General features: G+C 37.9%; 1 protein-coding gene across 2 annotated transcripts in view; it reads right to left on the bottom strand.

Annotated features, from left to right (window-relative positions):
* The window catches only part of prkn (parkin RBR E3 ubiquitin protein ligase), a 158,523-nt gene that overhangs the window by 77,998 nt on the left and 58,514 nt on the right, over positions 1 to 22,011 (bottom strand). For both annotated transcript variants that reach the window (XM_088934073.1, XM_088934074.1), the window contains 3 exons: positions 16,726 to 16,963; positions 12,841 to 12,959; positions 4,129 to 4,212 (listed from right to left, as the gene is read on the bottom strand). In XM_088934073.1, coding sequence (XP_088790199.1) covers positions 4,129 to 4,212; positions 12,841 to 12,959; positions 16,726 to 16,963 — 441 coding nt within the window. The remainder of the gene's footprint in view (positions 1 to 4,128; positions 4,213 to 12,840; positions 12,960 to 16,725; positions 16,964 to 22,011) is intronic.

Below are 22,011 nucleotides of genomic sequence, written 5' to 3' on the forward strand. Positions count from 1 at the left end.
AACAATAAAGTTTTTTAAATTAAAAAATAATTTCTACACAACCATCCCAAAAAGCCAGGTAAAATTATGCAAATGATTTAACAGCCTCTTCTTATTCTGCCTTTGAGCCCACAACCGTTTAAAATTGATCAATCCCCCATATATCTACATATATTCAATTTTAATTCAATAGAGAGCATACATATTCTTCAGCATTAAACAAAATGAAAAGGCCTGACCACAGCAGTAGCAGACATACAAGAAACTCAACAGAGCCAGTGAGTGACTGCTCTGGGCACCTGTTTGCTGTTTTACAGAGGATAATGCTGCAACTGTCAGCTTCTTCTGTTAAAATGTGGTTGTGTCTTTCTAATGATAATGCTCAAATTCAAGCTGAGGGGCAAGGATATAGCTCGGTGTCATTTACACTATGAGTGAGGAAAAAGAAAAGAAAAAGGAGAGGAGATTCATTTAAATGTTTGTTATATTGTGAACAGTGCCTTAGGCATCTGCAATAATAAGGCCACTCTGAAGCACACCTAGAAAGATGCCACTGCTTGTAGTCAAAATTAAAGTAATTAGTGTAAACTTGAAATAAAAGGAAAGAGTTCAGATCATGTTTCAGAAAATCTGTAAATGTGAAAAGACTCAGAAACCTTGGAAAGGTTTAGCAATATCACCAAGCAAGCTTTCATTACAGAAACCTGACCCTATAATTTATAAGTAATAAATTATAAATTACTTGTTGGTACAAAGTTCTTTCATCTTTTGTCACCTTATGCTCCAACTATTGGACACCTTATGTCCAGAAAATGTATTTCTGAAACTCTGGCAGAGATGCAGTGTCAACCCTTACAAGACTACCCTAGCTTGTTATCATAAACACGCTCCCTCCAAAAAATACAATTAAACAAATGACACACTTTACCGGTTCAAGGCACCAAAATTTGGATTGAATTGGAATGCAGGAGTGAATGGAAACACAATTCCAAGAGCATGAAAGGAAAACATCTTTGTTCTGAAACTAGGGAATCTCATCCAGCACCTGAGCACCCCTGACTGCTGACTGTTATGGATCCAAGCTGTATGACCAGAAGGCAGTGGGAAGATTGTATACATATCCATGAGAGTCTGGGAGAACTGTCTTGGTATACCACAATACAGATTAAAATGATGTAATGCACACTGGAATCATGGCAAATCATAAACTAAATAATACAAGCCATGAAAAAGCTAAACAAACGCATGGCATAATGCAATGAATGAATGAAGTCTATAAAAGTGAGAAAACAGGGCACATGTTCTACATAAGGTATCCCACAAAGGTGCTGCTGTTGTACAGTGTGCAATATGATCAGGAATAAAACTGCAGTCGATATCTAGAAGATCACATTGCTGTTTGGTAAGTATATTTTAATGGAAGTTAAACCTGTCTGTGGGTGAGGCAGGGCAGGCTGTGCTGTATCAGTAATTGAGGTTATTTCCACCACAGACCCTGCAGTCAGTTAGTAACCCAGGGGTTACCCTTTCAATTGAGTGTTTCTGAATATCTGCCTTACAGGGCAGTGGGTCAGTCTTACTAATGATTAGCTAAGAAGATTTTCCTTCTGAAAGAAGAAAGGAAAGAATACATTACTGCAAACTTGCTGGGGGATCAAATTGCCGCATAGCCAAAACACTAACCACTGGGGAGATAATAAAAGCAAAAACAAAACACTACAGGACAATGGGAAAATGCTATTAGAGGTGCGTGCTTAAATTTATTTTTACAAAGTCCTTTCAATGTTTCCAGGTAGAAAGGTACAACAACCTCTTATCAATATGAATAAATATTATATCTGCACACCGGCTCACCTGCACAATAACTCAGAAATTAGGACTGATTAAAAAATAATCCAAGGAAGTTTATGACTCCTCAATGGCAACAGGCTTCCAGTGAAATTAAGCAGCTGCGATGGCACCACAGTCGCATCAGGAAAAAGGAATTCCTTCCCAAGTGAGATGAGTGAGAATTTTTTTTCTTAGCACTGAGAGCCAACTTACAAGGCACTGCCCAAGGCACTTGTTGGACTAATATATTAATATGTTAATTATACATTTTAAAATAAACAAAATGAAACAATTAAAAAACAATTATCAACTGTTTTGAAGATGTACTACGACACATACTGTACATTCAATGTCAATGCCATCATTTATATTTTTCAGTTTTGAGTTCTGAATTGTTGACTCCTGAACAGATATCATAAAGATCTCTCACGTTCCTCCACACAAAATGCACAGTCTCAGTGTGAATGGACAGATACAAGACATTCAGACACTGGTATGGAAGTCCAAAGCCCTTTGTTTTGCTGAGAAGTGTTTATTTAGCCTTTGAGAAATTATTTACTATCCACAACATGGGAACTCCAGCAAAACCCTTTCTAGCAAAACATTTAGCCATATCAGCCATATCACCCTGCAACTCACAACTGGCAACCCACTGAAGCTAAGTTTTTCCTGGGAAAAACTAAGGTTGCTGCTGGAAGAGGTGTTAGTGGGGCCAGCAGGGGGCGCTCACCCTGTGGTCCATGTGGGTCCCAATGTCCCAGTATAGTGATGGGGACACTATACTGTAAATAAGCGCCGTCCTTTGGATGAGACGTAAAACCGAGGTCCTGACTCTCTGTGGTCATTAAAAATCCCAGGGCGTTTCTCGAAAAGAGTAGGGCGTCCTGGCCAAATTTTCCACTGGCCCTTACCAATCATGGCCTCCTAATAATCCCCATCTATGAATTGGCTTCATCACTCTGCTCTCCTCTCCTCCCCACTGATAGCTGGTGTGTGGTGAGTATTCCGGCACACTATGGCTGCCACCGCATCATCCAGGTGGATGCTGCACATTGGTGGTGGTGGAGGGGATCCCCATTACCTGTAAAGCGCTTTGAGTGGAGTGTCCAGAAAAGCGCTATATAAGTGTAAGCAATTATTATTATTATTATTATTATGTGAATTACACCAAAGTGTTACACTTGAAAGGTTCTGTATTCCTACCAACTGGGAAACTGAAAGTTTCTGAATGTCAGTTGTCACTCTAAGTGCTAAAGACTATAGAAGCTTACATACCCTGTGCTTGTTAAAACACAATTTAACATCAAAAAGTGATATATGTGAAAAATGAACTATGAGTAATATAGTATGTGAATTAGCCACACTTCAACTTTCAGAGTCTAAGGTTAAAAATTTTTAAGTTAAACTGAATGCACTGTATCTATAATATTCCCAGCATAAAACACTGCTAAGGTTAAGATATGACCTCAAAATAAATCTACAATTCCTGATAATGCCCTTCCTGTACGTTGCCTTTAAATTCACAACATGAGCATTCATTTAGTGGTGAAGTACACTATAGACAACATTCATAATAGATAAGACTTTACACATACAGTAGTTTCTACATCTAAAAAAGCTAATTAAAATACATTTTCACTTGCTGTGAGCTTTAGTACAATACAATTTTAATCTACTAGTATATGCATAATACAAATGGAAAAATAGTAACCTCTAGTTTAGATTCAAGAACTTAAAAACTGGACTACATAAATAAATAGAACACAATGTTGCATTTTGCATGTCTTTTTCTTCTCTATAAATCCAAACACATTTATTGCAATATTAGTGTAAGATAGTATACAGAAATATACTTTTGACAAGGTCATCATAATTCATATAAGCAGAAAAGGGTCAGTAATTATACACATAGACATGAATCACTAAATACCATCTCTATCATCAGAGCTGTAGGAGTGTTCGAGCTCACACACTTCTTGAATTTTTTTTTCCAGAAAGGAATTAAATTTGTCAAAATGCATCTGCAAAAGTGTCTAAGCAAATGGGAAATAGCAAAAGCCCAGCTCAGCATAATATTTCATAGATAAGCACAGATAAGCATTGTTAGGTTGAGAATAGCATGATTAAACTATGTCACAAAGAGCTGAGGAGTTGTTAACTGCTGAAAACTGCCCAGCATGGAAGAGTGCAAAAGGAATACATTAACTTACAAATTGTTTATGTGAAATAAAAATTACAGATATTAAAATATTTGACTGGGTAGCATGATATATTTTAAATCCACAGTGTGAAGCATATATTTGTACTCTGTTCACTTACTGCCACACTGCCATCGCAGTCCTGAGACTGGCAGACTCCAGGTATCCTGTTTGGTAGGAGTACATCATCCCAGCATGAAGGCCCCTGCAAAAATGAGACACAAGGTCAGCCTGTTCTCTCTCAGTGTGAACACGCACTTATCTATTACTCTCAAATGCGAGCAATAAGGAACATAATGCAGAAAAAAATTACTTCTGCAGGGGAGGCTGTGCTTAAAATGATAATACAGAAAGAGGAAAGCTGAATACTTTACTGAATATTATGATCAAAAAAATGAAAAGCAACCAGACAAAAGTCACTGCCTTCATGCAGGCATTTTTGCTCCAATGCAACACTACTATAGTAGAAAGCCTGGCATACAGGTTAAATAAATTAACAGCCTGACTCTATACTATGGTCTCAAGACTCCAGTCACTCATTACTGAACACACTGTATGTCTCCACTATTATGTATTTTGGTTATTCAATGTAATGCTACAGTATAGACTTTGCCAATCCTCATTTTGTGCTTTAACCTGCCTATGGTTCATGATTATTCCTTAAAAATAAAAGAGAAGAAGACATTTTAAATCAATAAGTCAGTTCTCACTCAATGTGAGAAGCAGAAATAAAATAGGAAAAAAAAACTACTGCTACTTCAAAGTGTTACAGGCACAAACAGCCACTCTGTGAAGCTAAATAGATACCCACCGAGAAAGGCAGCCTGAGTCAAGTATCAGTGACTCAAGGGACTGAATCTGGAATGCATGGCTTAAAGACCTTTTTTTGAAGGGAGAAAGCCTGCAACATAACTTGCAAATCCATAAGACAAACCTCCCCAGAGACAAGCCAACAACTTTATCTACGATACACTTGCACTTTACAGAAACTAGTAAGCAACAGTGCTCTTGAAGGAAACAGAGCTTTATATTCGGAGAGAAAAGTATCCTTATGTGGCTCACCATCTCTCTAGTGGCTAACTGTGCTGCTAAGCAAAGGCATAAAGAAGACAGAGAAAAACAACGCTCCAGATGGGACATACCGTACATAATCTGTTGAAAACAAACCCAGAAAGCAAAACGAAAGTAACGAAGGACGATAAAGTGTTAGCTGAACTCAGAGCACAATAAACACCTAACAGGCCATAAGATCATACAGAATGAAATATGGACACCCACATGATAAAGAAGCCCCCAATGGAATTCTGACATCTTATACAGAGCCATCAAAAAATAACCCCAAAACACAACATAAATAAACCTTCTAAAGCTCTAACTGGTTGGAGGGGGAGGTTGATCAACTACGGTGAAAAATGAAGACTGACAAACACAAAAAAGGATTAAGAGCATTCCCAGATCAACAGAGATGATGACAATTGTAAATTATTTTGGGCTAGATGGATTAAGTGCCCTCCTCTTGTTTCAATCCATTCGTCTTACGTAGTGAAAGGCATTAAAAACACAACCGACGGATACAGGAAACAATGTTGAGCATACTGTTACAAATAGGGAGTTACAAAAAGGGGATTTACCACAAATAGACCACGCGGATTAATTAATACATATAATATATAACCGTAACCCCTAAATTGTAGTAATTATGCCAAGAATATACTGTACATGGTATATTGGTATAATAGAGGACTCTGAGTTTTTTTGTTCTCTGGCACAGCTGGTTTAAACAAATATTTATTAATAATAACAATGACACACTAAATAACACACAACATAAAAATGCAAGTTACTCTATTTACAAACAAGAAGCATGTTGATACTAGGACACTAGCTAGGTGTTGACCATTGTTTCTAAATTGTTAAACAACTCAGTAGTGCCTTTCCATAGTCATAACATTATTGATTTAATTAGTTATGCAGTTCACATCCTGTGTTGCTAGCTTCATGGCAATGCTATTTCACAAATGTGACCACAATTCCCTAAGCAGCAGCACGTAACTGGCTTAGCTTTGCTGGTTTGGGTGGGATCCCCTGCACAAAAGTGGCTCCTGGGATCCGTTTGGTACAGTAGCTGCAAACTTTCAGTAACATCAGTGAAAGACAAGACACTCATCCACTGGAGCAGCATTACCTCCTTGTAGCCTGACCTTGTCAGATCACAGAAGCTAAGAAGGTCTGAGCCTGGTCGTAGTGGAATAGGAGACATCTAACAAAAATCAAGTCATTGCTGTAGTGTAAGTGGTGTTGATAGATCACCAGTAAGTAGCGCTGCTCACTCTGGAGCAAAATGTGGTTTGGGTTGTAGGAGGTGTTGCCCAAGTAGCTGAGGTGTGACCTTGACTAGTTGGTCCTTAAAGATCGCATGGCTCTGTTTGTAAGAGCTGGGGGTGTTACCCCAGTGTCTGGGCTAAATTACTCTTTGGGATGTCAAGTTATTGCCTATCCAAAGCTCCTTCTTAGTTAAACTGGCCCTGACTGGTAGGACCTTGTGTTAGTAAGTCAAGATTATTACCAATAGCTGATTCCAAGCAAGGTGGATATACAGTAAAATGTATATACAGTAAAATGAATAATATCTATGATTCCAAATTTTAAAAATTCGATTCTGTCCCACTCACACACAGAAAGTGTGGAGTGATTGTAAGTAATTCATATCCGAGGTCATTTAACATTTTTTGATGTAATGTCACTTGGAACTGTGGACAGAAACCCAGTGCTTCCATCCTCCATCTGTTAGCCAATGATCCTTACAATGTCTCTGTATAAATCAGTTTCTTTTTCAGATGCTCAATTAAATGCCTGAATGATCTAAACCCTAATGATTGTGATTGACAGAATGAGCATGCCAATTCTACAACTAATTAAAGACTCCACACACAATATCTGCTGTTATAAGAAACAATTTTTTTCTGTTTTGTCTAGACTAACGTGTCTTCAGTCGATACTACAGAACTAAATACTTTTAAAGAGAAGCTAGGGATTTTCATTATCTCTTAACTAAACATCTGCAGTTTAATATAGCCTGTTTTAACAAATTGAGAAATATCAACAATTATCATATCCAGGTATTGGGGAAAGCATTTTTAGATCATTTTACAATATCCGCCAGTTTTGAGTCTTCTAGGACCGGACTTGTTATGAAGTGTTGCACTAAAATTCATTAGGAAAATTCAATCTGGATACTGTACTATGGTTCCACTACCTCCACTTAAAGCAGGCAATTCACAACATCAAAACATTGATACTATTACTGCATGTGGGTTTCACAATTGATTTTCTCTTATACCTTAAATACCACATCATTTGGAATGTCTTGTGCGTTTGAAAGTTGGGAGTCAGTGGCTTCATGGTTTAAGTTTTATTTTTCTGAAATATAAAGGAGGGATCTGGAATGCATTGCTGCAAATCAGAATTATGAGATATGCAAATCTTCATGTCTTCATGAACATACAGTGTCTTGAATGGTTTTATTTTGAGTCCTTTGCTACTTCAGCAGTTTTTTCAGAGGGTGATACTGTACATCCAGCCCATGCAGCTAAAATGCTTATTGATTTCCTTTTTATTTCCATAACCATCACCTAGGCATCCCAGCTTACCACAGTCATTTCAAACAAGCACTCGAAATGATGTGCTTGGAATTATGATACTTTTTTATATCTATTGGGAAAACCATGGTGAACATGCCTTCATGAATTGTGACAGAGACAGATTCAGAAAGTGCTATAATCTCTAATAAAAGGAAAAACAATCATATTGGATAATGCCAACTGAAATTTTTAAAAACACTCAATTTGTATATGGAAAATGACAAAGACATTTGTTTTGATCTCCAAAAGACTTCGACTCCGAGACTGCTGAACAGAGCCTGTTTTGTGCCTTCGTTATATCCATCATTGATTCTGACAACCCGTTTTCCTGATACTCCATAGTGTGCCCAAAACAGGGGGAGTGAATGGAGGTTTCTTCATTAAAAAACAGTTTTTTTTAAACAGTGAAAAACAGTTCATTAAATCAGTGAATGACATTGAGCAACACTGGGCACACTACAGAACTTTTTTTTTGTAGTAACTTTTTTTTTAAAACCATCCCTGACTGTTAATTTAAAACCTCCCCAAGATGCAGTCTTAGTATAGTAATAGGGCAGCTCCCTGATTCTCTCCTAAAAAAACATAACAGCCACTCATCTGTCGCCATCTTCAATCCTGTTTTTGATTCAGAAAAAAAAAAAGTAGTAACCTCAGTTTCTATCAGCTGCCAGGGGTGAATTCTGTATGATCAAACCTATTGTGGGAGCAGATTACAGCTTTACAATGTAACAAATTCCACTGCATGAGTACAGGCTGGACCTAAGACTCTTATCGCTCCACTCCAGGCACACAGATAGGCACCATATCATAGTGCCACCAGTTCCACTGGAGCGCCTCCGCTACAGTACGATTATTTGGCTGGAGATTGCTCAAGTAAACGGTTCATAACTTGCTTCTGTCTCTTCCTCTAATGTCTTTGTAGAACAAAAGGCAAAACTGAAAATGACTACTACCAAATAACAGCACACTTCTTCTTCGCTTTTGTTTTAGCAAGCAATCACTGATGCTCTATGCACAATATTAAAAACATCCTTTTTCACGATACCTTTATGAGCCGACTCCTGCATTTGAATTCTTTGGATGTGGTGTGTTTATCAATTGACAGAAAAGGGAGAAAGAAAAATAAGTGGTGATGTATAAAGGAAAGCACTAAAGGTGCTTTACAATGACAACATGATAAATGTAAAATGTGATGGTCAAAATGTGCACAACACAAGGCTGACAAAATAATCATAAAGACATAAAGAAAAACACCACCTCATGACATCTTTTAAACAATGATTTTGGAACAGAAAACAGGTTAGTGGTATTTTTTATAGAACACAAAAGCAGTGTCAAAGAGGAACTAATTGTGTTTCAGTGGGTAAAAAGTGTTGAGTTCTAATCCTGAAATCCTAGGTCAGCAGTGGTTGAAAGTACGATACATTTTAGTTACAGTAACTGATTAACTTGATAATTTAATGTACTTCCAATTAATACACAATAAGAAGTCAGAAGACCAGGGGAATGAGATGATACCATGTGGAGCACTGAATACTTCTTACAATTGCTGCTGCAGTCAGTACAATCCATGCTTTTCTTTAAGTGCGGTGCAGGCTCCAAAGGATTATATTCCTAAAGAAACCATGCCAGATGTTTTTGTTGATGTTGTTGTTCAGTTTTTCTTTCCCAAATTAAGATGCTCTTCGAATAATTCAAATTCTGTGACTTGAATTTGAAATTATGCATGCCCTGAGTAACATGTCTATTGATAAAAAAAGAAGTCTCTTATCGGGGGGTTGTGTATGTTACAGGAATGCAAGAAAAAAGGATATGTATTAAGAGCTGGCTATGGGCAATTCTGAGAACAACACGCCTACTACACAAAAATCATGGGTAATTAAAAATACAATGGCAATATGCAAACATTTTTTATATTGCAATCAAGATGTTGTGTTAGCTATAATTGGCACAGGGTAATTTTTCCTTCCATGCTATGTCTTTCTTCAGTGCCTGATTAGCATAAGCATTTAAACATTTTGACAGGCACCTTAATAAGCTTCTGAAAGGTTAAAAAAAATCATTACTTTACCACATGCAGTGATAGACTCTCAATATGCATTAATTTAGCAAACCTGCATCCAAGCTCTCACTGTTAGTGCATGAAGATTAGAATTAGCAGCACCTGCATTACAACAGCAGCTAAAGGTCACCCATACTCACTGCATTCTGCTGAACAAAAAACCACCTTCGCTGAATGTAAATGATTAATGAGCAGATTAATGAATAATTCACAACACACTTCTCATTGTTAACGTACTCCTTCCTTTATAAAGTCAACAGCTTGATCCCTAAACTTTAATTACGTTACTGCTTAAGAAATGCAACACATCATATCACGTGAGCAAGTCACTTCTTGTATTCCACCTTTCTGACAAATTCATTCAGTCAGTTTTCTTTGAAAAAGAAAACTGCATCATGCAAGGCACAGTTACTCTGGACATCATATAACCCAAGACAAAATGAATTGTATCCTTCGTGGATTTCATTTCATTCTAGATTGAAAAGAGCAAGCACAACAACAACAATAATAAAATAAGAACACAAGAATTGTTACAAATGAGAGGAGGCCATTCATCCACAGTATCTGGTAGTTAGTAGAAAACTGATGCAAGGATCTCAACTAGCTGTTTCTTGAAAGAAGCCAGGGTATTGGCTTCAACAATATGGCTAGATAACTTGTTCCAGACTCTCACAACCCACTGAATAAACAAGTGCCTACCGTTCTCAGTTTTAAATGTGCTTCTACAGTATGTACAGTAGTTTCTACTTGTACCCTCTGGCTCATGTTGGACTGTTTATTCTAAAGAAGTCAACTGGTTTGACGTTGTCAATGCTTTTGAAGATTTTGAGTGCTTGTATCAGCCCCCCTGTAGTGTTCTCAGTTCAAAACTAAAAAGATTTGAGTTCTTTCAGCCTGTTTTGCCTTTACCTGCCTTTTTATTGCTTAACAAAATGTTAGGATACACAGTCAAGACTTAGGGGAAATGTTTAATGAAGTCAAGAAGTTATTTTACAGCACTTTGAATGTCTAAGAGCACTTTAGCGTTTCATTGAGTGGCTTATCAGAAGAGAGTGTATGGGGATTAATAGGATAATAGAAAAAAACAACATCTAAAAGGCTTCAAAATATCTGGCTGGAGACAACAGAAGGAAAAAGGAGTTGGAAGCCTTTGCAGGGCCAAGTTTTCAATACAAGGCGGACAGCTTGATCCACCTTCTGTAACATTCAGCTTTGTCTCACTGTCTCCAGAAGACAGATAGCTCTCGGTCAAAATGGTGCTCATTCCAGAAGGAAACATTTGCGGCAGTCGAAAAATAGCTTGGCACTGTATGATGCAAGGCAAAATGTTTAGTTTTAATTTCAGGTTCAGAAATGTCAGTTGACCACCTATTTGTCAGTATGGTTTGATTCCTTCAAGGTTTTGCCCAGCTACAAATGGTAAGGAGGTAATGGTAAGTGGACTTTACAGTATGTATAAGTTATCATTTATATTTTACTACATTCTAGTTAACTTTACAAAGGGTTTATCTTATTACAGAAAAGAGAATAATCTGTGCCACTCTGGGTTTTGTTAGAAAACACAGTTTCATTTTGAAAAGTTAAGCTTTTTAGTTTTCTGAATCTTGTCCTTCCTCAGTTAGGAGTAGTTAGGAGTTAAAACTACACAATATCTAGATACATGTTTCAATGTACTTTTTCGCCAGTAAAGTACCAGACTTAAAAAAAAAAAAAAGAAAAAATGCAGCTGGCAGTCAGGAATGTATACAGACACATTTTTAAACCTGACACCTGTATAATCATGTGTCTTTAAGACTCTGTGGGTGGGGAAAAGCAAGTAAAAAGGAGCTGTCTTTCAAGATCTCTTGCAAAACAGAAAACAGGACTGGAAATGCATTGCAGATGTTAAGAAGAAATGTAAATGCTGAGAACTGTTATACATCATGCCCTTTTGTGTACGGTATGTGTGAGTGCTTGTGTGTGCTTTCTATTCTTTAAACCTGTGGTAAAAGGAGGCTCAAAATAATTCTCATGTGGCCCCCGAGTAACAAGTACCCAATTTAACCTGCAGATACAGACCGAGCAGCTGTAAAACGGGATTAGGCAAAACCTTCATTTGTTCATAAAATCAGGCTTGGTAGACAGAGGAACTACAAGAAAAACTTAAATTCTTAAAATGTTTTGACAAAAAAAAATCTAATATAAAAAGCTGTGAAAAAGAGGCAATATTTGCTACTTCAGAAACTGTTTCTGTTATGGATTCTTATGCTTATACAGCTTATCTATAATCTGTCCCCTAGTTCAAAGGACAAAAGACTGCATATTTACCCTATTTAGTTATCCATAAAACAGAAAATAGTGAATATTTTATCTGCTTTCACAGATGTATTCATACTGTGTGAATTATCAATGAATTATCAGCATAAATTGATCTCCATAACCCGCCAGCACATACTCCTTGGAGCTCTGCTCAAGCTTCTTGAAAAGACTAAGTATACAAGGGTACCTAGGGTACCAACATTGCTGAAACAAAGAGACAAAATTGACAGCCTGATTCATTTTTAGCACAAAGAAATGCTTCAAAAAATAATTCACATTTGCAGCTAGCTTTAAAATGGAAAAAAAACCTTTAACAGAAACCTTCAAGATTGCAGTACTTAAAAGACTGTGAAAGAAACATAAGAAAGTAATGAAAATTCTGGTTAATCACACAAACACAATAAGAAAAGTCAACTGCCATGACAACATAGACACAGTCATGTAAGGCCAGACATTTGAGTTTATTTCAGGAGTCATGATTTTCTTCTCTCAGTCCTGCTGTAACTGTTTTTTCTTGTTCTTCTTACATATGTAAGCAGAAAAAAACAAATGACAAAGACACAGGGAAAACCTGTACCTACAGTACATCTGCCCTCTGTTTCTTAACATGTATTCACTGTGCAAAGCAGAGGAATAAAAACTGCTGCATATTTGAAGAGAAATAATGTCATATGCCTTGTCCAAAATCTATTGTCATTTCTATTTTATTTGTTAAGCCTAATGAGTAGAGAGTTTAAGAATAAGGGAATCAATTCTAAAAGTATTTTTCATAACTTTTATAGTATACTTTCTCTTTTCAGTGCTGCTGAACTGGTAGAATCAAAAGTCTTACCCTGCTCAGAGTCAGAGTCCCTTGCTTGCATTTGTGGCACCATACTCTCAACTTCCCAGGCTGAATAGACTTGCACACACTTTTGCAGAACACGTAAAAGCTGCTGTGAGGTCTTGAATCTATTAACAGAAATAAGGAAAAAGTGTTTGTTGCACAATTAGCTGAGCATAAACTGATGCAATGTATTAGTATAACTAAAAACAATTACCCTGTTTATTCTAATGCACTATAAATTAATGCAATTAATTTGCCTGATCACTTCGTGCCCCAATTACGATGTAAATCTTTCTAGACACTTCAATTTGAAAAGCAATTGTTAAACAAATACTAATAGAAAGTAAACAGTTTTCCCCTGATTAGGATTCACTGCATTACCTGCTAGCAGTTTTTCTGTTGATATTACCATTGGGAAGTTCATTTAAACATTTTTTTTTAATTTTTAAACATTTTAACCTAAAGAAAATGTTCCAAATAAACACTCCCCCCATTCACACAGAGACGCAGAAGCAAACATTTCTATTTCTATATTTATAGGGACTTCCCACTTACAGTGCTCTCATTCTTATTTTTTTATTTCCAAACTACACATGGACTACACATGGTAGTAAGGAATAGTACACATTTTATTGTATAAAACCGTGTGAATGATACTGCACTGATCTGCTAAAGATATAAATATAGAAACATTCAGCAACCCTCCCCTTAAAGCATTATAGCACAATCTATCTGTGCTTGAATTTCCAAGCTTTGTGTGCAACCGACTAAAGACATCATAGCTGGCGTTTACTGGGAGGTTCTTTAAAAAATAATTCCAGAAATGACATAAGCAGCACATATGTACTCCAGCGCCTTTCTATGCTATTTACAGTAGCTATTTAGAAAGGTAACACTGAGGTGAAATAACAAAGGAATGGAAAACCTGGCATTCGGCACACCCCAACCATGTCTTGATTTGCTATCACAACATGAGCACAAAAACAGCATATACAGTATATGAACCAAACCTACAGTATACTGTACTGTTATTTACTTTTGGCATTATTTCTCGTATGCTCTATATAGGATATGCAATGTCATGAGATTCAGCAGATACAAACTGCATTGTAAGACAGCACAGATCTCTTCAATATTTATGCACAGTCTTCCAAAAACATGAATCCCTTAAAGTGTAGCCCAGTAGTTCTGCCATGCCCTGAACTCGTTCCTGTGCATAGGCAGATTAATGGCTTTATAACACCGCATCGTAAAACATCTATCAACCCTATTAATTCTAATGAGGGACTGGAAACTGCGCTGCTACCACCAGAACTCATTAAACAGGAATCAAAATGGTCCAGTTCAAGATGAGATTCAGATAATTTTCTGACTCAATGCAATGTCTTTGCTTGAAGTCCTGTCCATGGAACCTGTTGTTGTTTTATTTTCTAATTTTATTACACAATATGTTAAAATGCCTACAACTTGCTGTCAATGTTAAGGCAAAAAGTGACACTTCCTTTTCACAGCAGCATGTATTCAAAAGACATGTCGGATCCAGCCACTGGCATCGGCTCCAATTAGTAAGGAACAGCTTGAAACAATTAAGTAATTAGACATCTTCATGACAGATAATTAAGTCAAGTTAAGATGGGCACTCCCACTATGCTGCAACTAAAAATTCCTACATCTCTGTTTTCACCGAAGTAGTCTTGCAATATAGAAAATAGCTGCAAAAAAAAGAAAATGCTGGTCTTCTCATTAGAGTTAAAAGCCTGGGATGAAGGAGAAACCGATGATCTTTTGACACAATTCACAATAAATCCACCCAACTGGATTTTATTACTTGAACTCTGTCTAATTTATCATTTTAATGAAAAGGTTCTGTTATGCTAATGCTTTAAAAGTAAAAAAAAACACTGCAGTCGATATTAAAGGAGGTTAAATAAAGGATATTTTCTGACTTGAGTAAAGAATCTAACTAGAATGACTGGAGTGAAGCTGAACATGAAAAGGGACAAATGTAGGACATAGAACTGAAAAAAGGTGTCATCAGGCAGGCCAGCAACTTCACAACGTCCTTAATGAACCTGAAGGCTAAAATCTTTCTGTATTTCCTCATCTACAGCAGCTGCAACCATGGCTGCATTAGAATAAAATTTATGGCCTGTGAAAGAGTGAAATGTATTCTACAGTACACAGTCCGTAGAGTACTGAACTACTGTATAAGGAGATATTTTCTAGCTGAAACATACAGTACAGTAGCACCCTTCTTTATTTCTTTTCTGAAAACCGAGAATGGACTTTTTTTGTTTACAACAGAGTAGTAATATACTGATGCCAATTAAAGGGTTCAAGATATCTGCTATCAGTTTCTGTTGTTTTGGCTAATAATGTACATTTGTTAGAATAATGTACTTGATATTGATGGCTGCATCTCATCAGAGGTTGGTAAGGAGTCACAATATGTAGAAAATCAGATTGGAATTTATTTTTTGAAAAACCTCTTTATTACTTGTACTAATGCAAGTGTTATTTTATGTTTTTGTTTGTGTGTGATAAATGCCTGTGATGACTGCTCTGGAAATTAATATAATCCTTTCCTATTCTTCAGATACAACATTTTCTGTAGTTCACATGGCAAATAAACAGTAACTTTGTTTTTTCTTACCTATAAGCATAAGATACTAAATATGCATTCTGCATTTGTCCATATTATATACAGCACCTTAATGGCAGCATTTCTAAATAAGTAAATTTTAGTTTATATTGGTTTATACAGACATTGCTTCCAGTATCAACAACACCAATGCTAACTGGTGCACTCCTGTATCAGGTAGAAATTCCAGAATTATATGTTACATGTTTTGTTTGTGGATTTTCACATATTATACATGGGTGTACAATCACCTGGTGGCACAACTAAATACTGTACCAGTTAACAGTGCAGTTCCAAAACCATGGTCCAAGCCCTCCTGGTGTCCTCCATGGGGTCACAGGCTAAACCTGTGCTCTAACATGCCATCCTGTCCCTGAAGCCAGAGAAGGAGCACCAGCCATCTCACCAAGTAACGTACAGTACATTTACACAAATGCACTGCTGTGCAAGCAAATACATTTGTTGAGATAATGGATTTCACTTTAATTAAGGTGTGCGCATTCCAGATGTGCACATTAGTTCTGTGTAAATATGCTAGATTTCTATAAATAACAGAATCTAAAAAACAAAAAAGAGAGAATCGTTGGACTTTGAAAAGCAGTCCACACACACACACAAAAAGCTTGGGAACCACTGCTCCAGGTAGCCCCCCCCCCCCCCCGACAACACCACCCTAGAGATTTACAGATCTTGGTGCCTCTTAATTATAATCATCAATCAAGAGCTTGCTGTCGACACAAGAGGTACAGTAGTAAATCACAAATGAGTAAAATTTAAGACAAAAAACAGAAATACTATGCTGCTTCAGAATACACTATGTATATAAGATTTCATGTTTGTTTTTTTAAATTTGGTGAAACTTGGTGAAACATGACATCCCTTTTCACCATCGAAATGTCAATCCAACACATACTGGTGTGCTGGCTAGGTCAGGTAAACATGTGATGCGCATTACATGATTTTAAAACTGAGACCAGGAGATCCTTTTTGCACAAATGGTTGTGGGAGTCCGGAATACAGTATCCAGACATGTTATCAAAGCCGATACCTCAATTTCATTCAAGAAACACCTGGATGAGATCCTCGGATCAATGAGTTACCAGCAAGCAATCAAACTACAGTAGATGGGCCCAAAGGTCTCGCCTCTTTTGCACTTTTTCTAGGTTCCTTCTTACAAATTGTTATTCAAATCAACTGCTGGGTTGGCAGTCAGAGTCAGCTGCAGTGCATGGTAGCGAACGTCTGAGTACCTGCGGGACTAGGCCCAGCAGGCAGGCTCGGGTCTTCATCCTCCAGAATGGCAGCCAGTCCGGCTGAGTGAGTGGGCAGCCGGGAGGTGCTGAGGTCCACTCGGGTCAGACTGTCCACCCCCTGGGGCAGTGGCCCCTGAAGGGCCCCACCGCTGGCTCCCCCACTGTCTGGCTTCTCGGTGTGTGAGGAAGAGCATAGGACCACATGGACCGTACTCTGCTGAGGAAGGTCGCAGCTCTGGGAACGACATACAATACAAGCACCATTAGACAGGCAGAAACAGCCTAGTGTGTATGCCCTGCTTTTCCAGATTTCTTAAAAATATATTTTGTTTTAGCAAGGCAACCCCTAATGGAAGCTCAGTTTGAGAATAAACCCTTAAAAGAACTAGCCTTCAAATGAGACTTGTTCTTGTAAGGATTCAACAACAAAAGGAAACAAGATAGCAGGGGTTAAAATGAATTCCAAATTAAAAACAAACAAACAAACAAAAGATATAGTTGTGGAGCAGGATCTTCTAGTTGTGAAGATCAGGATCTTCTAGTTGTGAAGATCCTGCTTTTGCAAACTACGAAAGACTGGAAACTTGCTTTATTTCTTGGTTTCACTTTTTACCCTTGGTGCAATGATAAAATATTCTCTTTTTTTCCCTTTTCTCAGTCTCATGTATAGAAGGAGAAGAAAATAAATGAATCTTCAGCTACATACTATGTCTTACTCATGCTGCTGCTTTTAGCCTTTTCACCCTTTCCCTCACAATGGTGATGGTGAGAGCTTTAAACCCCATCTTTCTGCTGGAAACACTAAGCATGCACCCCTCTTTGCAACTTTGGGTCAGAGCTCTATTCACGTAACACACGTCAGACTCGTCTGAAACGGCTGCTAAGTGCTACAGAAGCAAAAGCTTGCCTGGCTCCTAAGCGAGTACTGTATGTGTGCTGTTTGGAAAAACGAATAAGACCTTTGAAATCCATCATGGTGTAAGAGGCAGATACACATGTTCAAATGGTAAAGTGACAGGCTTCTGGCAATAAGAGCAGAGGCCTCACAGATGATAAATGAAATTACTTCTAAGTAGTCTTTTTCATTTGTTTCTTATTTTGCTCAAGATACAGTATCTAGTGACATAACATTTATGATATTTTATTTTTTCCTTTATTTTTCATTTAGATCTGATAGAGTCTGTATATACAGAATAAGGCTTCTGCCGTTCTTCCAATTAATTCTGCCACAGCATTCAGGTGGCAGATAAGAGTAAGTGCAGATAGGAACCAGCATTTTAAGAGCTGCCTTTAAGTAGTAAAACCAAAAAGGCTGGTACAGTACATACGCATCTACCCAGGTCTAAATCTCTGTTTTCATGAAATGAAGCTGTGCTAAATGAAATATCCTGTGACTAAAAGCAGTTTCTCCTTTTCAACCTAAACAACTTAAAAGTTTATGCTTTAGTGAGCAGATAATTGTTGCGGTTTCTTTCTCTATTTCTTCAAGCCAAAAAAAGACAGACATGAAGAAACCCTTTGAATTTAAAAATCAGTGTGTCTGTTAAACCAGCAATCTTGTAAAAGTGTAGAATTGCACCTTAATTCTCTCTAAATAAAACTCTTTCAAAATGTACTGGGATTATGGGTAATATCAGAATGATGACTGCAGCATGATGAACAAATTTGAAAAAGTAAAAACATTAAAAATCAGTTGATGGAATGAGTCACATAAGTGCAATATACATGTAGAGGAGAGGAAAACATTTAGTTCGAAGTCTTGTTACCCCCATACATAAGGAAAAACATAATTACTGTATGCAACACCCACAACAATATCAATGACAGCACCTCAGATGAAATGTATTAAAACCAGAAGCTGTGAATATTTACCCAACAATCATTTTTTTTAACTTTACTGAATGACACTGTGGAAAAGGTCAACAAAATGATTATTTTTAAATGAAATCATTACAAAAACAATCCTCTGGCATCCGAGGTTTTTCTTCTGAAGCAAAGGATTACCATTGGATTGATCTTCCATCAGACAGGAACTTCATTTACTGTATATTCGGCTCCTATTAAAAATTCTTTCGAACATCAGGTTTCAAACAAAAGCAGACAACTTTACTTAGCTGCTTTTATCAAAGTGATGCAAGAGCCTCATCCTGTCAGCTCATAAAAGAATCCCAGTGACCTCAGCTGGGTTCTGATTTTTCAAATTTATTTTAATTATTAGGCATAATGAGAGAGGTTGGAGGTGCATCATTTTGTGTGCCTTACGGCTTTTTCTTCTTCAGTCATATACGGTACATGAATTTACTATGCAGGCCAAACATTGCTTTAAACAAATTAATAACCAAACAACTGCAGTTTTTGGAACTTTTTATCTTAAAGGTGCAATGTCGCGCTACAGCGATGGGACTTATTGGCGAGATCCTTGAACGTAGGAGAACTCAAATGTTGGGCAACAAGCAGCTGAGTTAGGGAACCTGCAAGCAGCATACAGGGAAATACTAAGATCTGCGCGTTACTGGAGCCGGAGGGAACGTCGGAGAGTGCACTCTGGAGACGGGAAGCAGGCTGCATGCTTACAGGCCAGCTGAACGAATCCAGCACGCAGACAGACATGGTGCTGTGGCTAGCGTGAGACTGGAGGAGTAGCAGAACTGTGCATACATGCGGAAAACTCGGTTCAAGTCCGCGAAGGTGAAAGTCGAAGCCAGGAATCACAATAGAACGGTCTAGCGTAGCAAGGATGTTGATGTTGAAAGAGTAATCAAGAGTCAGAATACTAAACCACACAGCTAAGGAGAAAATGAGGAAACTCAAGAGGATCCAGAGGCAGAACTCTGGAGCAAGTCATCAAAGGTACCCACAGTATTTACCGGGGTGATAGGGGCACCTAAAAAGTGAGGTTTTATCCACATGAGGAACTAGTGCCCGAGATAGCCAAAGTTGCTGTTGCACCACAACAAGAGCTCCTGGCCCCTTAGCTTTCGTCTTCCCGCTTTCATTTAGTGAGCTAGAGTTAATGTGGACAAGTACAGATGTTTTGGCTGAATCACCAAAAGGACACAACAGACATTCACTATGTGAGCAGCCAGAAAACCTGTCACAAACATCTTCTGGAGGGCAACCCTTCAGCATTGCTTACTAATGGTCACTATGGTGGTGCCCTGGACCACCGACTGAATTCCTCAGCAGGGGAAGATTGCCGATGCTCACCACGTCTGCTCCATGCATCGATGGAATACATTCTGTTCCACAGGCTGTGACAGGAACGGTGAATGTGTTGCCCCATTAAGACTGGACTTCATCAAGGAACTCCAGGAAAAACTCAATGAGGCGAAGCCCTTGTGAGATTGATGGGGGTGCCATTAAATAGATCAGCGATGCTATGGTTCCTCTGACTAGGGTTGCTAGATAAGTGCAGCTCTCTCAATGATGAAGAGGAGCTGACCTGGCAGGAAGCCAACCGGGCTCTGTTATTTTCGATTCTGGTCACTATCAGGTGTCACATCCCCCAGATCAACCAACCCCAAAACCAAAAGAGACAGAGCACTGAGAGGTTGCTTGGATTACTAATTCAGAAGGAAGAAGAGTAGGTGTGCTCTGTCTGTTTCAAGGGGGCCAGCTGGCTTCCAGTCACTTGTGTCTTGGCAGCCGACTCCAGTTTGTTTACACCGCCCTTGTTTGTCAACTCTGAAAAGGCAGCGCATGTACTGAAAGAGTGAGTGACCCTCCAGGCATTCAGAGAGTGGTGTACAACCAAAATCAGCATAAGGACTTGAAGATCCACTTTTTAAGACAAGAACTTAAGCCTGACTGTGTACTACAAGGTCTCCACTGCTCACAGTTCAACTCTAATTCTAAGAAATTGAAGAAAAATGAAGACGTTTATATTACTGTAAGTACTCTATGCATAAAAAGTGAAAACTATAGCAAAAAGGGCCAATCAGATTCTGCCACAGGAAAGCAGGTATTACAGTATGTGAAATGTGAAATTTTAAGACTATTTTATTTTTGGACTACTGTCGGATTTTACCTATGGAGATCAATTTTCTTTGTATTGTTTAAAGACAGATATACATACTATACATAACATAATGTTACACTATAATGAGCTGAGCTAAACAGCAGGATATTTTAAAGTTTAGCTCTGTACTGGAGCAATTTCACCATGGCAGGCTAGTTCTACATGAAGACAGAGTGGTTATTAGGGAAACAGCAAGGACTGTGAAGACAGTGAGTTCACACTTCAATACCTGAAAGAGGTACTGTTATAATGTGCTCAGCATTTAATACTTTATAACATACATCATATCTGTATTTATACTGTAATGCTGTTAAACTCTCAAAACCTTTTCTAGCTTGCAGATCAAAATACAAAATGCTGTAATGTACATCAGCTGACATAAAACAGTCCAAACGTATAAATATAAGTAGAAAATTTCAGTTTAAATCCTACTGTACATACATGTACTTACAGTACTAGCATACAGTGTGGGGAAAACGTATATCCCCTTAGGATTCTATGGTTTAACATATTTAGACATACTGACCTTCATTAAACCTTATCAAGTCCATTAGTAGATAAAACTAACCTCATCAGACAAATAATGCACAAAAAAATCTACTTTGTCATTTTTGTATTTAAATAAATCAGCCAGTATTCAATGTTTTTGTGAAAAAGTAAAAGCAAGCCTTGACACAGTAACTAGTGGCACCCCCTTTAGCAGCAGTAACTTGAATTAACCTTTTCCTATAGGAGCTGATCAGTCTCTTACATCACCTGTGAAGAATTCTGTCCCACTTTTTCTCGCAGAACTGTTCTGACTCTGTAATGTTTGAGGGCTTTATTTTATGTACAACTCTCTTTAGGTCTCGCAACAGCATCTCTATGGGGTTTAGGTCCGGATTTTGACTTGGTCATGCCAAAATCCTGTATTTCTTCTTTTTGAGCCATTCTGTTCCAGATTTGCGAGTGTGTTTTGGATCATTGTCCTGTTGCATGATCCAGTTTCGGTTCACCTTTAACTATGGGACAGACAGTCTCACGCTTTCCTCAAGAATACTCTGATATACTGCAGTGTGGAATTCATGGCAGACTATCCTATGATAGTAAGGTGTTCAAGTCCTGAGAATGCAAAGCAGGCTCCAACCATCTCCCACCCACCACCGTCATTGACAGTTGGCATGAGGTCTTCTGGTCAAAGGCAGTGTTTGGTTTTTGTCAAACATGATGCTTTGCATTTAGTTGCTTGAGTTCTATCTATTATTAGGACTTGGTGAGAACTAGGT

The sequence above is a fragment of the Atractosteus spatula genome, chromosome 15, assembly GCF_055471065.1.
Source record: "Atractosteus spatula isolate fAtrSpa1 chromosome 15, fAtrSpa1.hap1, whole genome shotgun sequence".
Lineage (NCBI taxonomy): Eukaryota > Metazoa > Chordata > Actinopteri > Semionotiformes > Lepisosteidae > Atractosteus > Atractosteus spatula.